Source organism: Miniopterus schreibersii (assembly GCF_964146895.1).
Source record: "Miniopterus schreibersii genome assembly, chromosome: 1".
Classification (NCBI taxonomy): domain Eukaryota; kingdom Metazoa; phylum Chordata; class Mammalia; order Chiroptera; family Miniopteridae; genus Miniopterus; species Miniopterus schreibersii.
In genome coordinates this window covers 182,262,595-182,280,579 of record NC_138101.1, presented here as the reverse complement: position 1 = coordinate 182,280,579, position 17,985 = coordinate 182,262,595, and the positions used below count along the sequence as shown (strand labels likewise).

General features: G+C 54.5%; 1 protein-coding gene across 3 annotated transcripts; it reads left to right on the top strand.

Moving 5' to 3' along the window:
* The first annotated feature begins 654 nt into the window (after positions 1 to 654).
* On the top strand, positions 655 to 17,225 carry RPS6KL1 (ribosomal protein S6 kinase like 1). Of its 3 annotated transcripts, XM_081139631.1 has the most exons (13): positions 655 to 747; positions 1,741 to 1,820; positions 1,908 to 1,969; positions 2,067 to 2,354; positions 3,618 to 3,742; positions 4,661 to 4,753; positions 11,373 to 11,420; positions 11,807 to 11,939; positions 12,519 to 13,109; positions 13,531 to 13,620; positions 13,789 to 13,871; positions 15,277 to 15,372; positions 15,684 to 16,201. In XM_081139631.1, exons 4-13 carry the CDS (start codon positions 2,090 to 2,092, stop codon positions 15,792 to 15,794), a joined length of 1,635 nt encoding a protein of 544 aa, XP_080995757.1. In that variant the 5' UTR covers positions 655 to 747; positions 1,741 to 1,820; positions 1,908 to 1,969; positions 2,067 to 2,089; the 3' UTR covers positions 15,795 to 16,201. The 3 variants fall into 3 exon arrangements, with proteins under 3 accessions (XP_080995757.1, XP_080995756.1, XP_080995758.1); XM_081139630.1 differs by lacking the exons at positions 1,741 to 1,820; positions 1,908 to 1,969 and adding an exon at positions 16,759 to 17,225 and having other exon boundaries at positions 674 to 747; positions 15,684 to 15,790; XM_081139632.1 differs by lacking the exons at positions 1,741 to 1,820; positions 1,908 to 1,969; positions 3,618 to 3,742 and adding an exon at positions 16,759 to 17,224 and having other exon boundaries at positions 688 to 747; positions 15,684 to 15,790.
* The last annotated feature ends 760 nt before the right edge of the window (positions 17,226 to 17,985 follow it).

Genomic DNA, 17,985 nt, shown 5'->3' with positions numbered 1-17,985 from the left:
TTCCAAAGGGGTAGAGAAGTGTGATCCTACCATATGCCAGAGGACAGCAGGACCACAGGAATGGGTCTAACGCCCCACCACTGCCTGTGATGGAAGTTACGTTACATATGCTCTGAGTTTCTTGTTAATAACCCCTTATCAAGGTAAGGATTAAGTTCATGAGTTTGTTTAGATGTTGGTAAGTAAAGAGCTTGTCCGTACTGTGCTTGAGTGTTAAATTTTTATCAGATGATTCTATGCCCTCTGAGGTGCCGATATTATTTCCTCCCTTGACCTGTTGAAGAATTTATACATGTTTTTCGCCCAGAACATCCTCCGCTGCCCTCTTCAAACACTTCTGTTGGTTAACTCCACATTTTTCAAAGCTCATTCATTCACTCAGCAAATATTACTGAGCAACGCAGGTGCGCCAGACGCCGTTCTGCGCACTGGGGTACACCCGGGAACAAAGCAGGCAGAGGCCCTTGACCCCACCCCCTCCCAGCTCCGCCCCCTCGCCCTGCGCGCCGCCCACGCTGCGACTTTAGGCCCCGCAGGAGCCGAGCCGGGCGCTGATTGGTGGTTTATTCTAACGGCGAGAGGCTGAGCTCATCTGCGGCCAATGGCTGGCTGCGCCCGGCGGGGAGCCCGCACCTGGCTGGAGGGCGCAGGGCCGCGGTCCCGGGTGCGCAGCGGCGCGCGGCGCGCGGAGGTGGAGGGGCGGTGGCAGCGCCGCGGCCGCGCGGACCGAGCTCCTGGCTCCGGCAGGTACGGTGTTCGCCCCGCTCCTCGCTGCACCCACACAAGGGCGCCCCTCCTCTCACTCCCCCGCCCGGCTTCCTCGGCCTGACCCCGGCGGGGCGGGGCCTCTGGCGGGCCCGGGACTCACGGGCTGGACACGCCGCTTTCTGTGTCCAGGTGCGGTCATGCGGCTCTGCCCCGCGGGGCCCGGCCCGGCGGGGCGGCCCCTGAAGCCGGGACCTGACTCGAGCAGCCTAGCCCATCGGCACGCCCAACACGGGCCTCAAGGCTGCATGTCCCGGATGGGGCGGCGGGACCGGGTCCCTCCCTCCACCTCCTGGCCGCATCCTGGCCAGGGTGCAGCTTCCCCCTGGCCCTGGGATGTGGGTTTCCCTTCCCTTCCCGCCCCCCTCTCCATCCTGTTCTCTCCTCCCATTTTCTACAGAGGCAGGCATAGCCTGGGGTTGGAAGTTCAGGCCCTGCCCCTTCCCAGTGGGGCCTGAGAGAGCAAAGGTGCCCCTGCAGCACTGCTGGCCTCTCTCTGAGCCCTTTCCTTTGCTGCAGCCACTTCTCTGTCCCTTTGGACACTTGTGTCGCACACCGCTCAGGAAGGAGCTGCTGTCAGGTCTTTGAAGGCCACGTGGCCTCCCGGTTTCAGAGGAATTCCTTCCCTAGGGCTGGGTAGGCCCTGCCCTCCTTCCTCTAACTCCATCCAAATCTGCCACCCAGTCATTTCATTTGCCCACAGGCCTTAAGGCCTGGCTTTGTGCCCAGCTCTGTGCTGGGCCTTGTGGGAAGGTCCCCATTTCTGACCACACTGACCTCAGCACTAAGGGAAACACAGCAGGGGCAGTCCATTCTGTTTGGAGCTGAATTGTAAAGGATAAATGAGATTCCTGTAGGAGGAGCAGGGAGGGGAGAATGGGTAGGATGGAGGAAAGTGTGAGGAATGGCCTTTGAGCTCAAGGCCCCTGCCTGGGCCTCAGAGTGTGTGACCTCCATATGTTTATTGTGTAACAGACATGGGTTTGCTCTATGCCCATGCATGAAGGCAGCTCTGGATCACGAATATCTTCAGCTCTCTCAATGCTCAACACATAGTAAGTAGTCAAGAAATACTTGTTGAACTGAATTTGAATTGAAGGAAGGAACCCCAAGTGTGTTATTATTCTATTCCTACCACTTAGGAAAGATCTGGCTCAGTGAAAGGACTTTACCCACATTAGGTCTGATCCTCCAGCCCTCGGAGGTGAGTGTTAGTCTCTGAATATTCAGTGGAGAAACCAGAGCGCAGATGGGGTGTTGTTCCCAGCTGGATCCTCCCTAATGCATCTGTTCATTCCCAGGTTGCACCTGCAGGGCAGCAGCCATGAGCCTGGTGGCCTGCGAGTGCCCACCTGGCCCTGGCCAGGAGCCTGAGCCCTGCTCACGAGCACAGTCCCAGGCCCGCCTGTACCTAGAGCAGATTCGCAACAGAGTGGCTCCAGGGGCACCTGACATGACCAAGCGAGACTACCTGGTGGATGCAGCCACGCAGATCCGGCTGGCCCTGGAGCGCGATGTTGGTGAGGACTACGAGGCAGCCTTCAACCACTACCAGAATGGCGTGGACGTTCTGCTACGAGGCATGCACGGTAAGGGCCAGGCTGAGCAGGGGCAGGGGCTGGTGAGGAATGGCCAACTTGGAGCTCGTCTCTTTATCTGTCCATCTGTGCTGGGTGAATAGGGCCTGCAGGCCTCTGTGGATGACAATAATAATAGCTAGTGTTTATTGAGCAGTTCCTATATGCCAGGCACTGGTCCAAGGGCTGTATTAACTCATTTGAGACTCACAGTAATAGAAGATACTATATATGTTGTTCCATGTAGCTCCAAGTATATAGGAACTATTTTTTATTCCTATTTTCCAGATGAGAAACTGAGGCACAGAGCAGTAACATAGCCTTTTTAAGGTTCCATATCTATCAGTTGGCAAAGCTGGGATTTGAACAGTTTTGGCTCCAGAGGCGGTATGCTTAACCCACTATGCTGGCCTGGCCCTGGAGCTGGACTGGGCTCTGGCCCTCTGGGGGTTTGCATATAATGGGGGGAGACTGATGAGTTGATGGTGGACAGTTATAGTCTCAGGTTCAGTGATGAGCAATGAGGAAGTGAAGGGGGGGAAACTGAGTCTAGGCCAGGCCAGCATAGGGGCTTTTCTACAAGTCCAAACCCTAATCTGAGCACTGTCCAGCTGAAACGTCGGGCACTTCTCCAGAGAGGGAACAGCAGAGCCTGGAGGTGAGAGGAGAGGCCTGTTCAGGGCAAAGTAAGGCATTTCCAAGCTGGGGGAGAGGGTCGCTGGAGGCCAGTGTGAGACCTCAGATGGCCTTGGTAGCCAGGCTGAGGGTAGGAGTTGAGCCCTGATTTGTGCTTCCTGCCCTCCTGCTGAGACTTCTCAGTGCCTGGGCTTCAGGTCTGTCCTGCGAATTCCTTTGTCCTTCAATCCTGATCCCTACTCTCGCTTTTTTCACACTGGGCATCAGAGATGAAGGAAGCGTGTTCTCTGGGAGCTTCTGCCTCTTCCTGTGAAAATGGACACGGAAATCCCCACTCAGTCTCTTCCCCAGCTGTGATGGCTGCCAGAGGTGGTGGGTGCCAACTGTAAAGTATTGTAGGCTAGGGTGTCCGCAGCTACCAGCCTCTCCTGCCATCTTCTTCCCACCTCCCCCGGTGCTGGTCTCCCACCCAGAGGAGGGGCTCAGGAACAGATATGGGTCAGAATCTGCTGACCAGCGTCAAAGTAGGCACTCAGTCTTATGGAGAGCAGGGGGCAGGCAAGGGGAGCTGGAACCACAGCCCTCCAAGGCCAGGGTGGGGGGCAAGGGTGGGTCCTGGTGACCCCCTCCCCCCCACAGTCGACCCCAACAAGGAGCGATGTGAGGCTGTAAAGCTGAAAATTACCAAGTACCTGCGGCGGGCAGAGGAGATCTTCAACTGCCACCTGCAGAGGACACTGGGCAGCGGAGTCAGCCCTGGCACGGTGAGGAGACCCCTCCCCAAGGGCCTGAGGGCTCTGAGGGCTGAGAGCTGAGCCCCAATCCATAGGCCAGTGGTCTGTGTTCCCAATTTTGGGCTGCAGGACAGGGCTGGCAGCGGTGTGTGCCAGGGCTACCCCTCCTCCCACCTTCCTTTTGGCTTCCTCTCTCCCCCACATCCTCCATCGTTCATTCATTTTCAGACACTTAGTGAATCATCTCCAGTCCAGTCTCACGCCCTCACAGAGTACACACACACGTCTCCCCACCCTCACACATGGCTCATACACATGCTCACATGTGTACACACTCCAAGGCTTCCAGATCTGTTTGTGTTTGAATGGGCCTCAGTGAGTATTTGGAGCAGACATGAATACCCCGTGTGCACATACATACATGCATACATAGATGTGCACAGATGCTGTCCCCATATGGCTTTTCTTAACCCAGTTGGCACTCGGAGGGGATTGAAAACACACACATACTTCTCATGCCCACAGACATGCACATGCACCCCTCCTAGGCTCACTTTTCCCCAAGGCAGATGCCTGGGCCACATGCCTTGGTCTTTGAGGCATGTTCCCTGAGATCTACATGTTCTCAGGTTATTTCCCCACCCCTGTAGCATCTGCCTCCTGTAACTGGGCTTTCAAGGGGTGGTTTTTGAAGCCTTAATAACTCTCTGAGCCTTGGAGAAGGGCTGGGCGAGGGCTGAGTGAAGAGGGCAGTGTGGCCAGCCTGGACAAGTCAGGACCAGCTTCTCTGCTCAGCCTGTCCTTGTGAGGTGAGGTTGGACTGTACCCCATTTTTGCCCTCTCCCTGTGCTCCCCTAGTAGCTGGAGGCCCTGCCCACTGCCTGGTGAGAAGCATGGCTGAGGAGGGCTGGGTCCTGAGGCTGTGTGGCCTGTCTCCCACCTCCGCAGGGTTTCAGCAGCCTGAGGCTCCGGCCCATCCGCACACTGAGCTCTGCCCTGGAGCAGCTGAGGGGCTGCAGGGTGGTCGGGGTCATCGAGAAGGTGAGTAAGCAGAGCCTGCAGTGTGGGAGGAGATGGTGTGTGCAACTGGGGGTGACTGGTGGGCAGAAAGAGCAGCTACCCCTAGTCCTTCAGAGGGGGCTGGAAAGGGGTCAGGAGGTCCAGGGGGGAAGAGAGCAGCTGTGTCCATTGGCTCCCTATCCCTCCCTACCCCAGCACACACCAGTCAGGTCCTGGAAAGGAAACTGGGAACCCAAGAGGCAGACAGCGACTTCCCACAGCTCTCCAGCTCAGACACAGAAAACTGCTCCCTCAGAGATTCAAGACAGAGGCCACAGGAGAAGCTGTGCCCAGGGCATGCTGCCAGCACACACTGCCTGGCTCACTCCCAGTTCCCCCAGGTCCCCACCCCTCAATCACTCTGCACCCTGGGGCTGCAGCCAAGAGTCTCCTCACCAAACACAGCCAAGAAGTTCCTGTGTCGGGAAGATGCTCATCTCCAGAAACCTCCCTCAGAGTGTCCAGACTGGCCCGTGCATCATCCGAGGCCTTGGCCACTATGCCCTTTCTCCCCCGGCCCCACCCTCCTCCTGACCCCATCTGGGACCTTTTCCCTTAATTCAGGGCAGACAGGAAGATAGGAACTGACATCCCAGCCCACACCTGGGACACTCATTAGAGTGGAGGAATCAGAAGGACAAACAGTGGAGTCAAATGAGATTGGAGCTGTCGACGTAAGAAACATTGAAACCTGTATGAATTTTTATGAGTTTATTTGAGCAAAAATGACAATTGCTGGGAAATGAAATCTCAATGGATTGAGAAAATGCTCCAGAAAAATGGCAGTTTTACCACTTATTTTATTTATTTAAATATATCTTTATTGATTTCAGAGAGAGGAAGGGAGAGGGAGAGAGAGAGAAACATCAACAATGAGAGAGTCATCGATCAGCTGCCTCCTGCACGCCCCCAACTGCGGATCGAGCCCGCAACCTAGGCATGTGCCCTGACCCGGAATTAAATGGTGATCTCCTGGATCCTAGGTCAGTGCTCAACCGCTGAGCCAGGCCTGGCCAGGCTTTACCACTTATTTTATGCATCAGAATCAAAGGGGAAGACCTGGGGTGGGGTTTACATAAAACCCATTGGTAATCAATTAGGGAGGCAGGAGAGAGCAACGCGGGGTGGGGGTGGGGTGGGGGGGATCTCTGGGATTGGATAAAAAGTACAATGGATAGACATATGCTTGTTTTACATTGGAGGGCACAGGATAAGTAATGAGTAACATTTACAGCAATAGGATGGTATTTGGGGAACAGATAACAATGAGGGGTTCTGCGGTCTGATTCAGTGGGAAGTTGTGCCCTGAGGGGTCTGGAAAGATTGCTCTGACATTTCAAAGGTATGTTATCTTAGATGCAAAAAGACATTAGGCTTGCTTAAGGTAAAGACTGAACTGTGTCAAGGAAGCTACAGGCCTAGGACAGGATCACCCACCATGACTCGATTTGTTAGGAAGTTTTATGTTCAGACCATCCTATGTGGTTACTTTCGGTTTCTGGGTTTGTAGGCCTGCCGCGTATGCCTCCCCTGAGCTTTTCAGATTTAGCATGTGGCCGCCTTTTCGCCCACAGAGCCGATATTAGATTGCCCTCTGCCCCAGCCAAGGGCTACCTGAGTAGTCACTAAAGCAGTTCTTCAAACTGGCTGTTTATCAGAATCACCTGGGAGCTCCCTAAATTACAGACGCCTGGGCCCCTCCCCAGGCCTTTTGAGTCAGAATTTCTAGGGTTGAGCCAGGAATCTGTAATTCAGACACTCCCAGGGGATTGTGATGGGTCTGGAGGCCACAGTGCTCGCTTCTCCACCCGCCAGAGGATGAAGTGCTGCCTGGGCAGAGCACAGCTCGGCCAAGGGCAAGTCCTTCGCCCCTCTGACCACCGGTTTCCTCACCTGTCAGTGGGGTGAGGATCCTCTCCCCATGGGTGATGTGGGAACTAAAATGAAGTAATTTGGGGGAAAGGCCTGGCACACGCTAAAACATGTGATGCATGTTTGATGGCTCTAAATGCTGTGACAAACTCCAGTCTGGAGGTATGCAGGCTTCATATCCCCCAGCCTTGTTCCAGCTGCTACTCGCAGGTCCCTAGAATGGGCCCCAGTCTGTCAGCAAGACCCAGCCAGCTTCCATCTGTGCAGTCCTGCCCTCCCACCCACTAGTCCATGCGGCTTGGACAGGCTGGGGAGGTGACTGCCACCACCTTTCCCCAGATGGGACCCCACTGAACCAGGGGTGTTGCGGAGAGGAGTTCCAGGTGAAATTAGTTCCAGTTGAAATTATAGGAGTTTTCCTAAACTAATTACTTTGTTTTTTAAATTATAGGAGTTTTTGGAGCTTTTAGGATGCACATGTGCACCTCGAGTTTCTAAGAGGGAAGTCTGTGAAAGAATTCCCCTAATTTGTTTAACCCCAGGTCACCCATATGCAAAGCATTTTCAGAATCCAGTATTCTGAGTCCCGTGCATATGGACAGCAACTGTTCTGTCTTGAGAGTGCCCTTTCCTTTTTTACCCTTTCTTGGGCATTCAGCTTACCTACTCCACCACCCTCCTGAGATCCTGCTTCCTTTTCCTGCGTCATTCCCAAGCCTGGAACACCAACTTCCCCAAATTAGGAGAGGTGTTAGGGACATTGGGCCCAGGTCCCGGCAGCTAGGCCTGGATGTGCGCTCGCAGCGTTCCATTCCACGGCTCTGCCCAGGCAGATCCAGGCGGGAGGGCAGTGCTGGCCCAGAGCCAGGCAGGGGCAGAGGGCCCGCTCAGGAAGCCTTGAGTGCCCCCGAGATGCCCAGCTGTCAGGGGTAACTGGGCTGGGGAGAGGGTCTCTAGGGGCTGAAGAGGTACTGGCAGGCATAGGGGGGTGGCAGGGAACAGAGGCGGGTTGGTCAGGGACTCAGTAGGCAGTTGGCCAGAATGCCCAGGGGCCTGCTCTCAGGGAGCACGGGGCCTGGGAGCCTAGTCCAGGAGCCAGGCCCTAAGTCAAGGATGGGGAAGAAAAAGGTCATCCAAGTCGCTTGTTTTTTTGGCTCAAACACACGGGTGGGGTTTTTGTGTGCGTGTGTGTGTTTTTATGTATTAGTTACCAACATTTAAAAGTTGGCAGGTTTCATATAGAAGTCCAGATACCTTGCTTCCCCTGAAAAATTGAGAGATCTGGAGACGCTGGCTCACACGCCCTTGAAGCAGCAGGGAGCAGAGGAGGGGCTGCCTTCTTTAACAGGACACCAGCCCTCCGCTCTGCCCTCTGCTTTGCTCCAGTCCCTGCCCTGCCCACTTGGCTCACGTGCTCGGCCTCTGCGGACCTTGGATTTTGCAAACCTGTTTGAAACTTTTGGGCTTGTTGGCTCCGTGAGAGATACCTCCTGGGATTTTGATACTTAGGGCATTTTTTAAAGAACGGGTTAATGTGTTTCACCAAAGCTTTAATTGTCTCCACTTCCCAAGAACTCAGAGGGTTTCCTTTAAAAAAAAAAAAATTTTTTTCCCCTTTTTAAAAAGGTGAGAGCAGTCACCCATAACTGCTCCCAATAGCAATACTCACGTGACATTCATAAGGCACATTCTGGTTTGCAAAGCTGGTGCATTAAACCTCTTCAGTCACCGTGGGGAAAAAGCATCACACTGTGCAGTCCAATACCGTAGTCACTAGCCACACAAGACTATTTTAATTAAGATTAAGTATTATGTTTCTCAGATGCACCAGCCACATTTCAAGAAGGGCTTGATAGCTACACATGGCTCGTGGCTTCCATATTGGACAGTGCAGATGTAGTTTCCTTCAGGGCAAAAAGTCCTACTGGACAGTGATGACTTTTTTTAATATGTTTTTATTGATTTCAGAGAGAGAAAGGAGAGGGAGAGAGAGAGAAACATCGATCGGCTGCCTCCTTCACACCGCCTACTGGGGATCGGGCCCACAACCCCAGCGTGCGCCCTGACCAAATTGAACCCGTGACCCCCTGGTGTGTGGGATGCTCAACCAACTGAGCCACACCAGCCAGTCTCAACAGTGTCAAATTTTATCGTTCCAATTTTAACGCTTCACGAATTTGCGTGTCATCCTTGCACAGGGGTCGAATTTTAATAATTGTTTCATAGGCAATGAAACAAGTTCAGAAAGGTCATGTGACTAGCTAGTGTTCTGTTCCCAGTAGCAATGAGCAAAAGAGAGGGGATTTTTTTGTTTGCTTGTTTAATGGGAAAATGCCCTCTCTGCTACTCTTTTGAAATAATTTGAAAGAGGAAGAAATTTAAAACAGAAAAAAAAAAAATCCCCACCGTCCTACCTCCAAGATAATTACTGTTAATGTTTTGATTTCTTTCTAGATGGGTAGGTTTTAATACATATGTAGTTTAACCCACGTGTTTCAGTGTACTGATTTAGTTTTATTTCTCACTGCCCCAACCTTCCCTGCTGGTTTTTGGACTCTGTAAATGATTGGGCCTTGCCCAGGACAAGGTGGTAGGGAGTCCCACTTGGCAAGGGACAGTGGGGAATTATCTGGTGTCAGTACTTGTGGGAAACTCTGTTCTCCTAAGTGACCCCAGAGTTTTCTTTTTCAAACATTGGACAGATTTAGTCAAGGAGCTGGGGCCAGGCTGGGTTCAGTCTGTGGCTCTTGGAGGAGAGTCTTCTGGTGGTCAGAAGGAACCCTCCCCCCCAACCCCACTGCACGAAGGGCTCCTGGTGCTCACCTGGTCCACCACCTTCATTTCACTGGTGATGAGGACACTGAGGCCCAGAGGGGAAGGCACATGCCAAAGTCAGCTGACTGTGCCCCAGTTAGTTATTGCCCAGGGCCCAAGGATCAGCCTGCCTGGATTCAAATCCCGGCTTTACCACTTCTTAGGAGTTGGACCATGGGCAACATAACCTCTCTGAGCATTCACCCAGTAGGGCTGTGGGAAAAGGAAATAATCTATATAAAGTATTTAGCACAGAGTAAGTGCTCTACAGCCAATGTGGGGTTTCTTAATAATGATAGCCAACCCAGTGTGGTTCAGTGGTTGAGTGTCAACCCATGAACCAGAGGTCATGGTTTAATTCCCAGTCAGGGCACATGCCTGGGTTGCAGGCTCGATCCCCAGTAGGGGGCGTGCAGGAGGCAGCTGATCAATGATTACTCTCATCATTGATGTTTCTCTCTCTCCCTCTTCCTTCCTCTCTCTGAAATTGATAAAAACATTAAAAATAATAATCACTACAGATTATTGAGGGTGTGTCTGTGGCAGGCACAGGTTGCTGCTCTACTTGAATTGTCTGCTTTATAGAATCCAGATGACCTCCAGATGGGGTACTGCTATGACCTCATCTTGCAATTAAGAAAATTCAGAGAAGGTTCAGAGAGGTGATGTGTCTTGGCAAGTGTGATAACTGGCATTCTCACCACCTTTAGATTCACAAAGGGCCCTCCCATTTATGGCCTCAACAAACCAGTGATGACTGAGAGGGGCATTTGTAATTACTCTTTGGTAGATGAGAAAGTCAATTCACTTGCCCAAGATCTAAACCCAGCCTCAACCTGAGGCTGCAGGCTCCACTGCCCAGTGGCCTGGCCTTAGGACCTGGCTCGCACCCACCACCAAGGGGAGTATCTGTTGGGCTGGCCAACTGCCAAGGATCACAGCACCACCAAGTGGTCTTGTCCCCACGTGCCCCTCATCTGGGCTGAGTTTTCTGCTTTCCTGCCCTCCATGAGAAGAGTCAAGGGCCCAACTTCATACAAGACCCTGCCCCAGTGACTAGCAGACTGCTGCCTCGAACCAAAACCAACAGGAGAAGTGGGCTGCTCTCCAGAGACAGCCTCCAGAGAGAACAACTATTTAAAAGAAGGGGGTGGGCCTGGCCGGGCGTGGCTCAGTGCTTGAGCATCGACCTAGGATCCAGGAGATCACAGTTCGATTCCCGGTCAGGGCACATGCCCGGGTGGCATGCTCGATCCTCAGTTGGGGGTGTGCAGTAGGCAGGTGATCAGTGATGACTCTCATCACTGATGTTTCTATATCTCTCTCTCCCCTCCCCTTCCTCTCTCTAAAATTAATAAAGATATATTTTTTAATAAATAAGGGCGGCAGGGAGAGAGAGACCTGAAAGAGCACTCCAAGCCTGGTGCTCTGGGCTCTGCTTGGCCCATGGGTAGCCTGGGGCCACACTCAGAGCCTCAGCTTTTTCACCTGTAAAATAAAAGATCAGAGGAGGCAACTGGCTCTCAGGCCCTTTCCATCTGTGACACCCTCAGACCTTGCAGGGTGGACCACTCACCATGCATGTGTGCCCTGGAAATAGAGCTCACAGTGCAGTGGGGAGACAGGAAATTAGATACAGTGTGATAAGGTTCCCCTAAGGGTGACCGTGGAGAGCACTGGAGACAGATTAGGGCCCCAGCCCAACCTGAGGGTTTGGAAGGCTTCCTGGAGGAGGTGGCTAAGAACTGTAGGTCTAAGGAAAGTGGATGAGCAGGACAGGATTGATGTCAGTTTCTGGGCCTGCCCTTCCTGCCTGCCCCTGGGGCCCCAGTGGAGGAACCTGAGAGCTGGGGTTAGAGCCATGGAGCCTGGAAACTAGCATGTGCCTTGACCAGTGCCTTCTGGACCTTGGCAGGTGCAGCTGGTCCAGGATCCAGTGACTGGAGGGACCTTCGTGGTGAAGGCAGGTGCCGCCCAGCCCCCTTCCATTCTATATTCCCCTTGGGACTTTTCTCAGAGCTCTTTGGGGAACCCCCTACTACTAAGAACTGTATCTGAAGCTCACGCTCCCTCCAAATCCAAAAGCCACTTGTCCTGCTCCTGAGCATACCCCCGGCCTCCCTGGCACACACACACACAACCTCCTCCTTGGCCGGGAAGGTGGAGGACCTGGATGCCACGGCGGAGACAGGGGTGAGAGCCAGGGCAGGAACTGGGCGGAGGCAGTTGCTCCTGAGGGTGGCTTCTACCCCTCATCCAGTTGTCCCCGAAGCTGGGGCTCTGACGTCCCCTAACAGAGCAGCCTCTGGCCTGTCCTCAGCTGATCTGCCTGCCCTGCCCCCTCCCTAGAGCCTGTCCAGATGTCACATGGCGAGTCGGGAGCGGCTCACCATCATCCCGCATGGTGTCCCCTACATGACCAAGCTGCTGAGGTACTTCATGAGTGAGGACTCCATCTTCCTGCACCTAGAACATGTGCAAGGTGAGGTGGCCTTTGGGACCAGACCAGGGGATCCGGTCTTGCTGGGGATGATGGCAGACCAGGCTGTTGTGGGTCTCTGTGTGGTGCTGAGGGGCAGGGGACGTCCTGGGGAGGATGTTCACATCCTGGCGAGAGGGCATTTATGCAGATGTCCCCTTTGTCACCATTTTCTTCAGTCTTGGCTCTTTTCATTTTTTTAGTCTGTGCCCATCCCTCAGAGTGGCCAAAGAAACAGTACATTTTATTGTACTATTCTCCCTAAAAATTAAAATTATGTGTGTGTGTGTATAATATATTGAACACTGGAAAACCCCCACCCAAACCAAGGGCATTAACAATAATTTACACCTCCGTAGGGTTTAAGCACCTACCTTGTCCCAGGTTGGGAGTCCTCTTTAGGTGGGTGAGAGGAAGGAGAGGTCACTAGGTTAAGGCTCCGGGAGGGAGGAACAGAGGCTAGGACCTGGAAGGCAGGGGGTCCATGCCCAAGGCAGAGGGTCGGCAAGATGGGACAGTGCCCTGGTGTCCATGCTCTTCTTCTCCTGTCCCCATGCTCGCCTCACCTTCCGCATGGCCCAGGAGGCACGCTCTGGTCCCACCTGCTCTCCCAGGCGCGCCCCCAACAGTCTGGGATCAGGTCTGGCTCCAGCCTGGAGGGGATGAAGGCTCAGCTCAACTCTCGCCTCAGCCTCCGGACCTCAGTGCTGCCGCTGCCAGGCCACACCCGCCTGCAGGACACAGTGCCCCTGGAGTCTCCTTGGACTTGTTGGAGCCTTTCCCTGGCCAGGGAGGCCCCACCCATCAGACCCCAGACAGAGGCTGAAGGCAAACCCTCAGCCAGGACCAGCACTTCCTGCTCCTTGGACCTTCCAAAGGCCCCAAGCAGCCGCCTGCGCCTCCAGTCCCAGCGAGGACCTGGCCAGAACTCAGACACGGGTTCCCCTCAGGGGCTCCCTTGGGTTCGAGAGGGTGCCGGCCGGGTGCTGGGGCGCTGTGGCCGCGGTGGCAGTCAGAGCTGCCCCTCAGCGTCTGGCGGGGCCGCCTGGAGTGTGAGGGAGGAGCAGGTGAAGCAGTGGGCCGCTGAGACCCTGGTGGCCCTGGAGGCACTGCATGAGCAGGGGGTGCTGTGCCGGGACCTCAATCCCCGGAACCTGCTCCTGGACCAGGCAGGTAGGTGCCCAGGCCTGGGGGAAGGGGAGTAGGCTGCCCTCCCCGACCCCACTGCTCAGGTGGGGGCCCCCAAGGCCTAAGACAGAGAAGGAGAGTACCCTCAGGTCGGGGTTGGCGGAGGTCACCTGTTCTTCCCCTGCCTCCCCCCAGCCTTTTCATACAGGACTCTCCAAGGTGGAGTCTGGGAAACAAGCCCCTTCGCCCCCAGGAGTCCAGGGCAGCAGCTCCTGTGAATACTCAGTTGTCCCTGGGCCTCGGCTCCATGCCCCTAGGGAGGCCATGCTTAGCCAGGCCAATGGCTCCTGCCTTGTGCCTGTTGGGGGAAGTCCTGGAATCCCCTCCCCAATGCCAGCTGCTTGACAATGACTAACTGCAATTTTTGTCCCCATTCCATCCCCCTGCGCACACACTGGGCGGGAAGGTCACATTCGGCTCACGTATTTTGGCCAGTGGTCAGAAGTGGAGCCCCAGTGCTGCAGGGAGGCGTTGGACAACCTCTACAGTGCCCCAGGCAAGAAGGAAGGGAGGGCCTGCGCCCTAGACCTTGGGGGCCTTTGTGTGGGTTGAGCCTGGGGTGGGGCTGAGGGTGACAGAGGGGATGAGCTGTGTCTGGGTAGGATGGGTAGAGGGGAGACCTGCCTTGGGTAAGGTTGGGACATTTGTGTTCTTGCTCCCTCAGAGGTGGGTGGGATTTCTGAGCCGACTGAAGCCTGTGACTGGTGGAGCTTTGGGTCCCTACTATATGAATTGCTGACTGGAACGGTGAGTAGCTGGGCAGGGTACAGAGCTCTGGTAGGAGTCACTGAGGGCAGGATGGCCTGGGCTTAATCCAACCAGCCAGTGTCTGGGCTGAGGCTGCCTGGTTCCGCAAAACCTGGTCATGGGGTTAGGTATCCTGCCAGCACAGCTGCCCCGTCCCCAGCTGACCCCCACAGGCCATGAGAGAGACAGGGAGCCACTGCCACTCAGGCTGTAGACACAGTACCCCCACCATACGAGTAGCTATAGCTTGTGAGACTGTCAGCTTACATGGATGAGAGCTGAGTTGGGATGGTCAGGGCAGTTTCTGGAAGAGAGGGCCTGGGCCTGGGTCTGGAAGAAGGGTGAAATTTGACACAGCCCTTCTCCCCTGAACAGCACCTGGGTCATCCCCTCAGCCTCTTCTCCCCACTGCTCACTTCCCACTCCCCACAGCCTTCTGGGCTGTAACTCCCAGACTTTGACTAAGGAACAGGAGAGAGGGCCTCTGGGATCCAGACCAGCAGCTGTCCATCCAGCCTGGGTCAGCCAAGAGCTGTTCCCCCTGCAAACACCCTTACTCAGGATGGCAGCCTCTGCCCTCTGTCCACCCCCGATGAGCTCAGCATTGCACCTGGGGCTGGTTAGATCAGATAGCAAGGGAAAGGCCAAACTGTATTTAAGCAGGAAATGGCCAGGGCAGATGCAGTGAGACCTGAAGCCCGGATCTGAGCAGTCCACCATGGCTCCCTCCTGCTTTTGTCCCATAGCGCAGGGCCTCTCAGAGCCCTGGCTGCAAACACCCCACAGAGTGGCTCTCTCCTCTCGGTCTCCTACCACCTCCCTAGCCTGGGGCTTCTGGCCTTCCACTTGGCCACTTCTTGCAGCTCCTCCTGGCCTCCAGACAGGCCTCTCTGCTCTCCAAAGCTGCATCCTCTGGAGTGCAGAGAGGTCCTGCCGCCTTCCTTTACTGCAGCCCTGCCTTGGCCCTGGTGGTAGCATGCCATGGTCTGCTGTCAAATGAGTGGCCCATGGAGATTTTTTTTCTTTAAGGAGATAAGTTTCAATACTTTTCCTGAAATGCCTGCCCTGATTGCGACCCAAAAGCAATGCTTCTAGCAAGCTTGAAGCCAGGGGGACCTGGGTTCAAATCCTGACCTCAGCATCAGTCCCTTCACCTCTCTCAGCTGGCTTCATGTCTTTCAAATGCAGATACTTATATGTGCTGTGAGGGTTGTTGTGCAGTGTGGAGAATGGCTGTCAGGCATTAGCGGTCTGGCATACAGTAGATCCAAAGCAGAAGGCAGCGATCTACATGGTCATCACCCCCATAGAATGTGACACAGGGAAAAATAAAATCCTGGCTGCCGCTGGAGTGTACACTTTCCTGGGGTTGCCTCCTCAGAGGCCCCTTCCTGTGTCTTCCCAGGCCCTGTCCCAGAGCCACCCCTCGGGAATCCAGCCCCACACCCAGCTCCAGCTGCCCGAGTGGCTCAGTCGCCCAGCGGCCTCCCTGCTGACTGAGGTGAGGTCAGCCGGCCTAGAGGATGCGGCTCCTTGGCCTGAGGGTGGGTGCTGGGAGGGGAGAACCCTGTGTGTGAACAAGGGTGCTGCTACTAGACTGCTGATGTGGGTGCAGAGGTCACAAATTTCTATGTTGGCAGCCAACCACCACCAGTGTGCCCCAGGGTAAAACGGGGGTTTCTATGGGCTGGGCTGGGCTGGCAGAGAGAATGGACCCCCAGGGCCATGGTGGCAAGTCCCTGGAGGTCAGGCTGTGCCTCAGCAATGGGGCTAGGCAGGCCTGCCAGGCGCTGACTGGGCCTTTCTCCACAGCTACTGCAGTTTGATCCCAGCAGGCGCCTGGGCACTGGAGGAGGCGGTGTCAACAGACTCAAGTCCCACCCCTTCTTCAGTACTATCCAGTGGAGCAAACTGGTGGGGTAAATGGGGGTGGAGTGGGCAGTGGAAGTAGCTGTACTGGTCTGGATCTTCTCTCTTCTTTTCTCCTGTCATCCTGTCACCCCAAGCTGACCTCTCTAATCAGTGGCCCTCGGCAAAGAATGCAGGATGCAGGTCACCTGCCTTTCCTGCTTTGACCCCTCCCTTGGGCCTCAGAAGCAATCACCACCACTGCTGAGGAGGGGCCTAGGGAGTCTCCCAGCAAGCTCTTAGAGAAACCCTTTCTAGTCGCTGCTAAGGGGAAGGGACAGGACAGATCTCACCCTGCTAGGCAGCTTGGGCCCCTCCACCCATCCTTCCTCCACCCTTCAGTCAACAGATACCTACTGAGTGCACACCTTGAACCCTGAACACAGACCTACCCCATTAAAGGGTGCCTTCTGTCACACTAGCTCTGAACTACTCGCTACCTGCCATGTTGTGCCCGACTTGGGACATCTCTGGAAACTTACCTCAGGATACTGATCCGCTGGCTTAGTGGACTCAAACCAAGGCTGCCTGGCTGATACCTTAGCCATGTAACTAGTGGCCTCTTCTATCAGACTCCTCCTGCAGGGGGTGGGGAGGCTGGGGGAACAGGGACGAAGTCTGTGGTGGGCATGGACTGAGGTCGGGGACAGGGTGGGTGATCCACTGCCTCTCCTGACCATCCCCCCTATCTTGAAATTTCAGACTTTGAAGAGCAAAAGGAAAAGGGGGGGGGGGGGGAGAGGATTAGGATAAAGAGGAGGGGAGAGGGTGGAATGCACACCTTTGCCAATTAGAGCAATTTTGGAAACAGAATAAAGAGCTCCCCTCCCCAGCTAGTCCATGGGGTAGAGAAAGGGGAGCCTGCCCCATGGACTTGAGAGACCACAATTCAGCCTCCAGGCTGAAGCTGCTAAGACAAGTTGAACCCATTAGGATTCCCCTCTCGGGCATTCATCCTGTTTACCATTTTGCATTTTAGTCTTGAGGGTCCACTCAATTCATTGCCTACTGTGACTTCATCTTTTGAAATGCATCACCACACACAATGATTGCACAAGCTTTTAGCCAGAAGCAAGATGTTTCTGGTGTCTGAAGAGCTGGGGTAAGTGGTTACCCCCAAATACAATCCCCTCCTCAGGTTTGGGGGTAGTCTTTTTCTTCTCAGGACTCATCCTGTCACTGGGGTGTGGCAACTAAAACTTCCACCAGACCTCTGCCCCTAACTCCTTGCCTCCAGTGTGTCTGCATCACCACCAGGTGGCGCCTCTGACACTAATCTCCAGTCTGACCATGAAGGTCCAGCTCTAACTTGAGGGTAGGGACTGTGCTGAGGATGGAGTGACTCTGGGCAGAGAGGACAAGGGGCAGCACAGCCTGGTATGGTCCTGGTTTTTCTGGGGCTTGCCCATAACCCGTACCCCCAATAAAGCCTGATGTTGCCTGTGGTGTTCTGGCCTCCTTAATGCAGTGAGCGCCACCCTGTCAGGAGGGGGCGATTGGAAGGCTCCTCCAGAGAAGCTCCATGAGAGTCAACAGTGAGCTTGGAGTCCACCAGGAAGTAGGAAGCAGGGCTGATGGTGGACCCATGTGCCAGCTGGTGCCCTGCAGAGCAGCTCTGAGCCCAAGGGGACGTGCTGGCATGTACCGATTTGAGAGAAATAAAAAGAAAACAAGTCTTAGAAAAGGGTCGTGATGCCTAGGGGGGTAGTTTAAACCTCAATGACCCCTTGAGACAGACTCCTGTTCAGAGGTTAAAGACAAGACCTGGTTGGAGCCAAGTAGAGCCTGTTCACAAGTCTGAGTTCCTTTTGCTACGCTCCCTAAGCCAGGCCAGACCACCTCCAACCACTGCTGCATCAAGTCTGAGTTGCTTCTGGGCCTCATCTATGCAATAAGCACTGTACATATGGCATGGTGCTCTGCTCTGAGTTTTGCATACTGTGGCCACTAGCCCTTAGGGGGCTTAGTCTACCTCCTTTTGATAAAATAGGGATGCCTCCCTTGTAAGTTTACTAGAGAAATGAAAGCTTCTGGCACCATGTCCTGGATCTAACAGAAAATTCTAAAATTCCTTTCATTAAATCCAATTTTTTTTTCTACTAATTCTGCCTTCTGGGAGCCACTTGCTTCTGTGACAGACCTTCATACAGAGATGGCATCGTTCTCTGTAAGCAAGATCAGCAGGTACGGACTATGTGGAAAGACC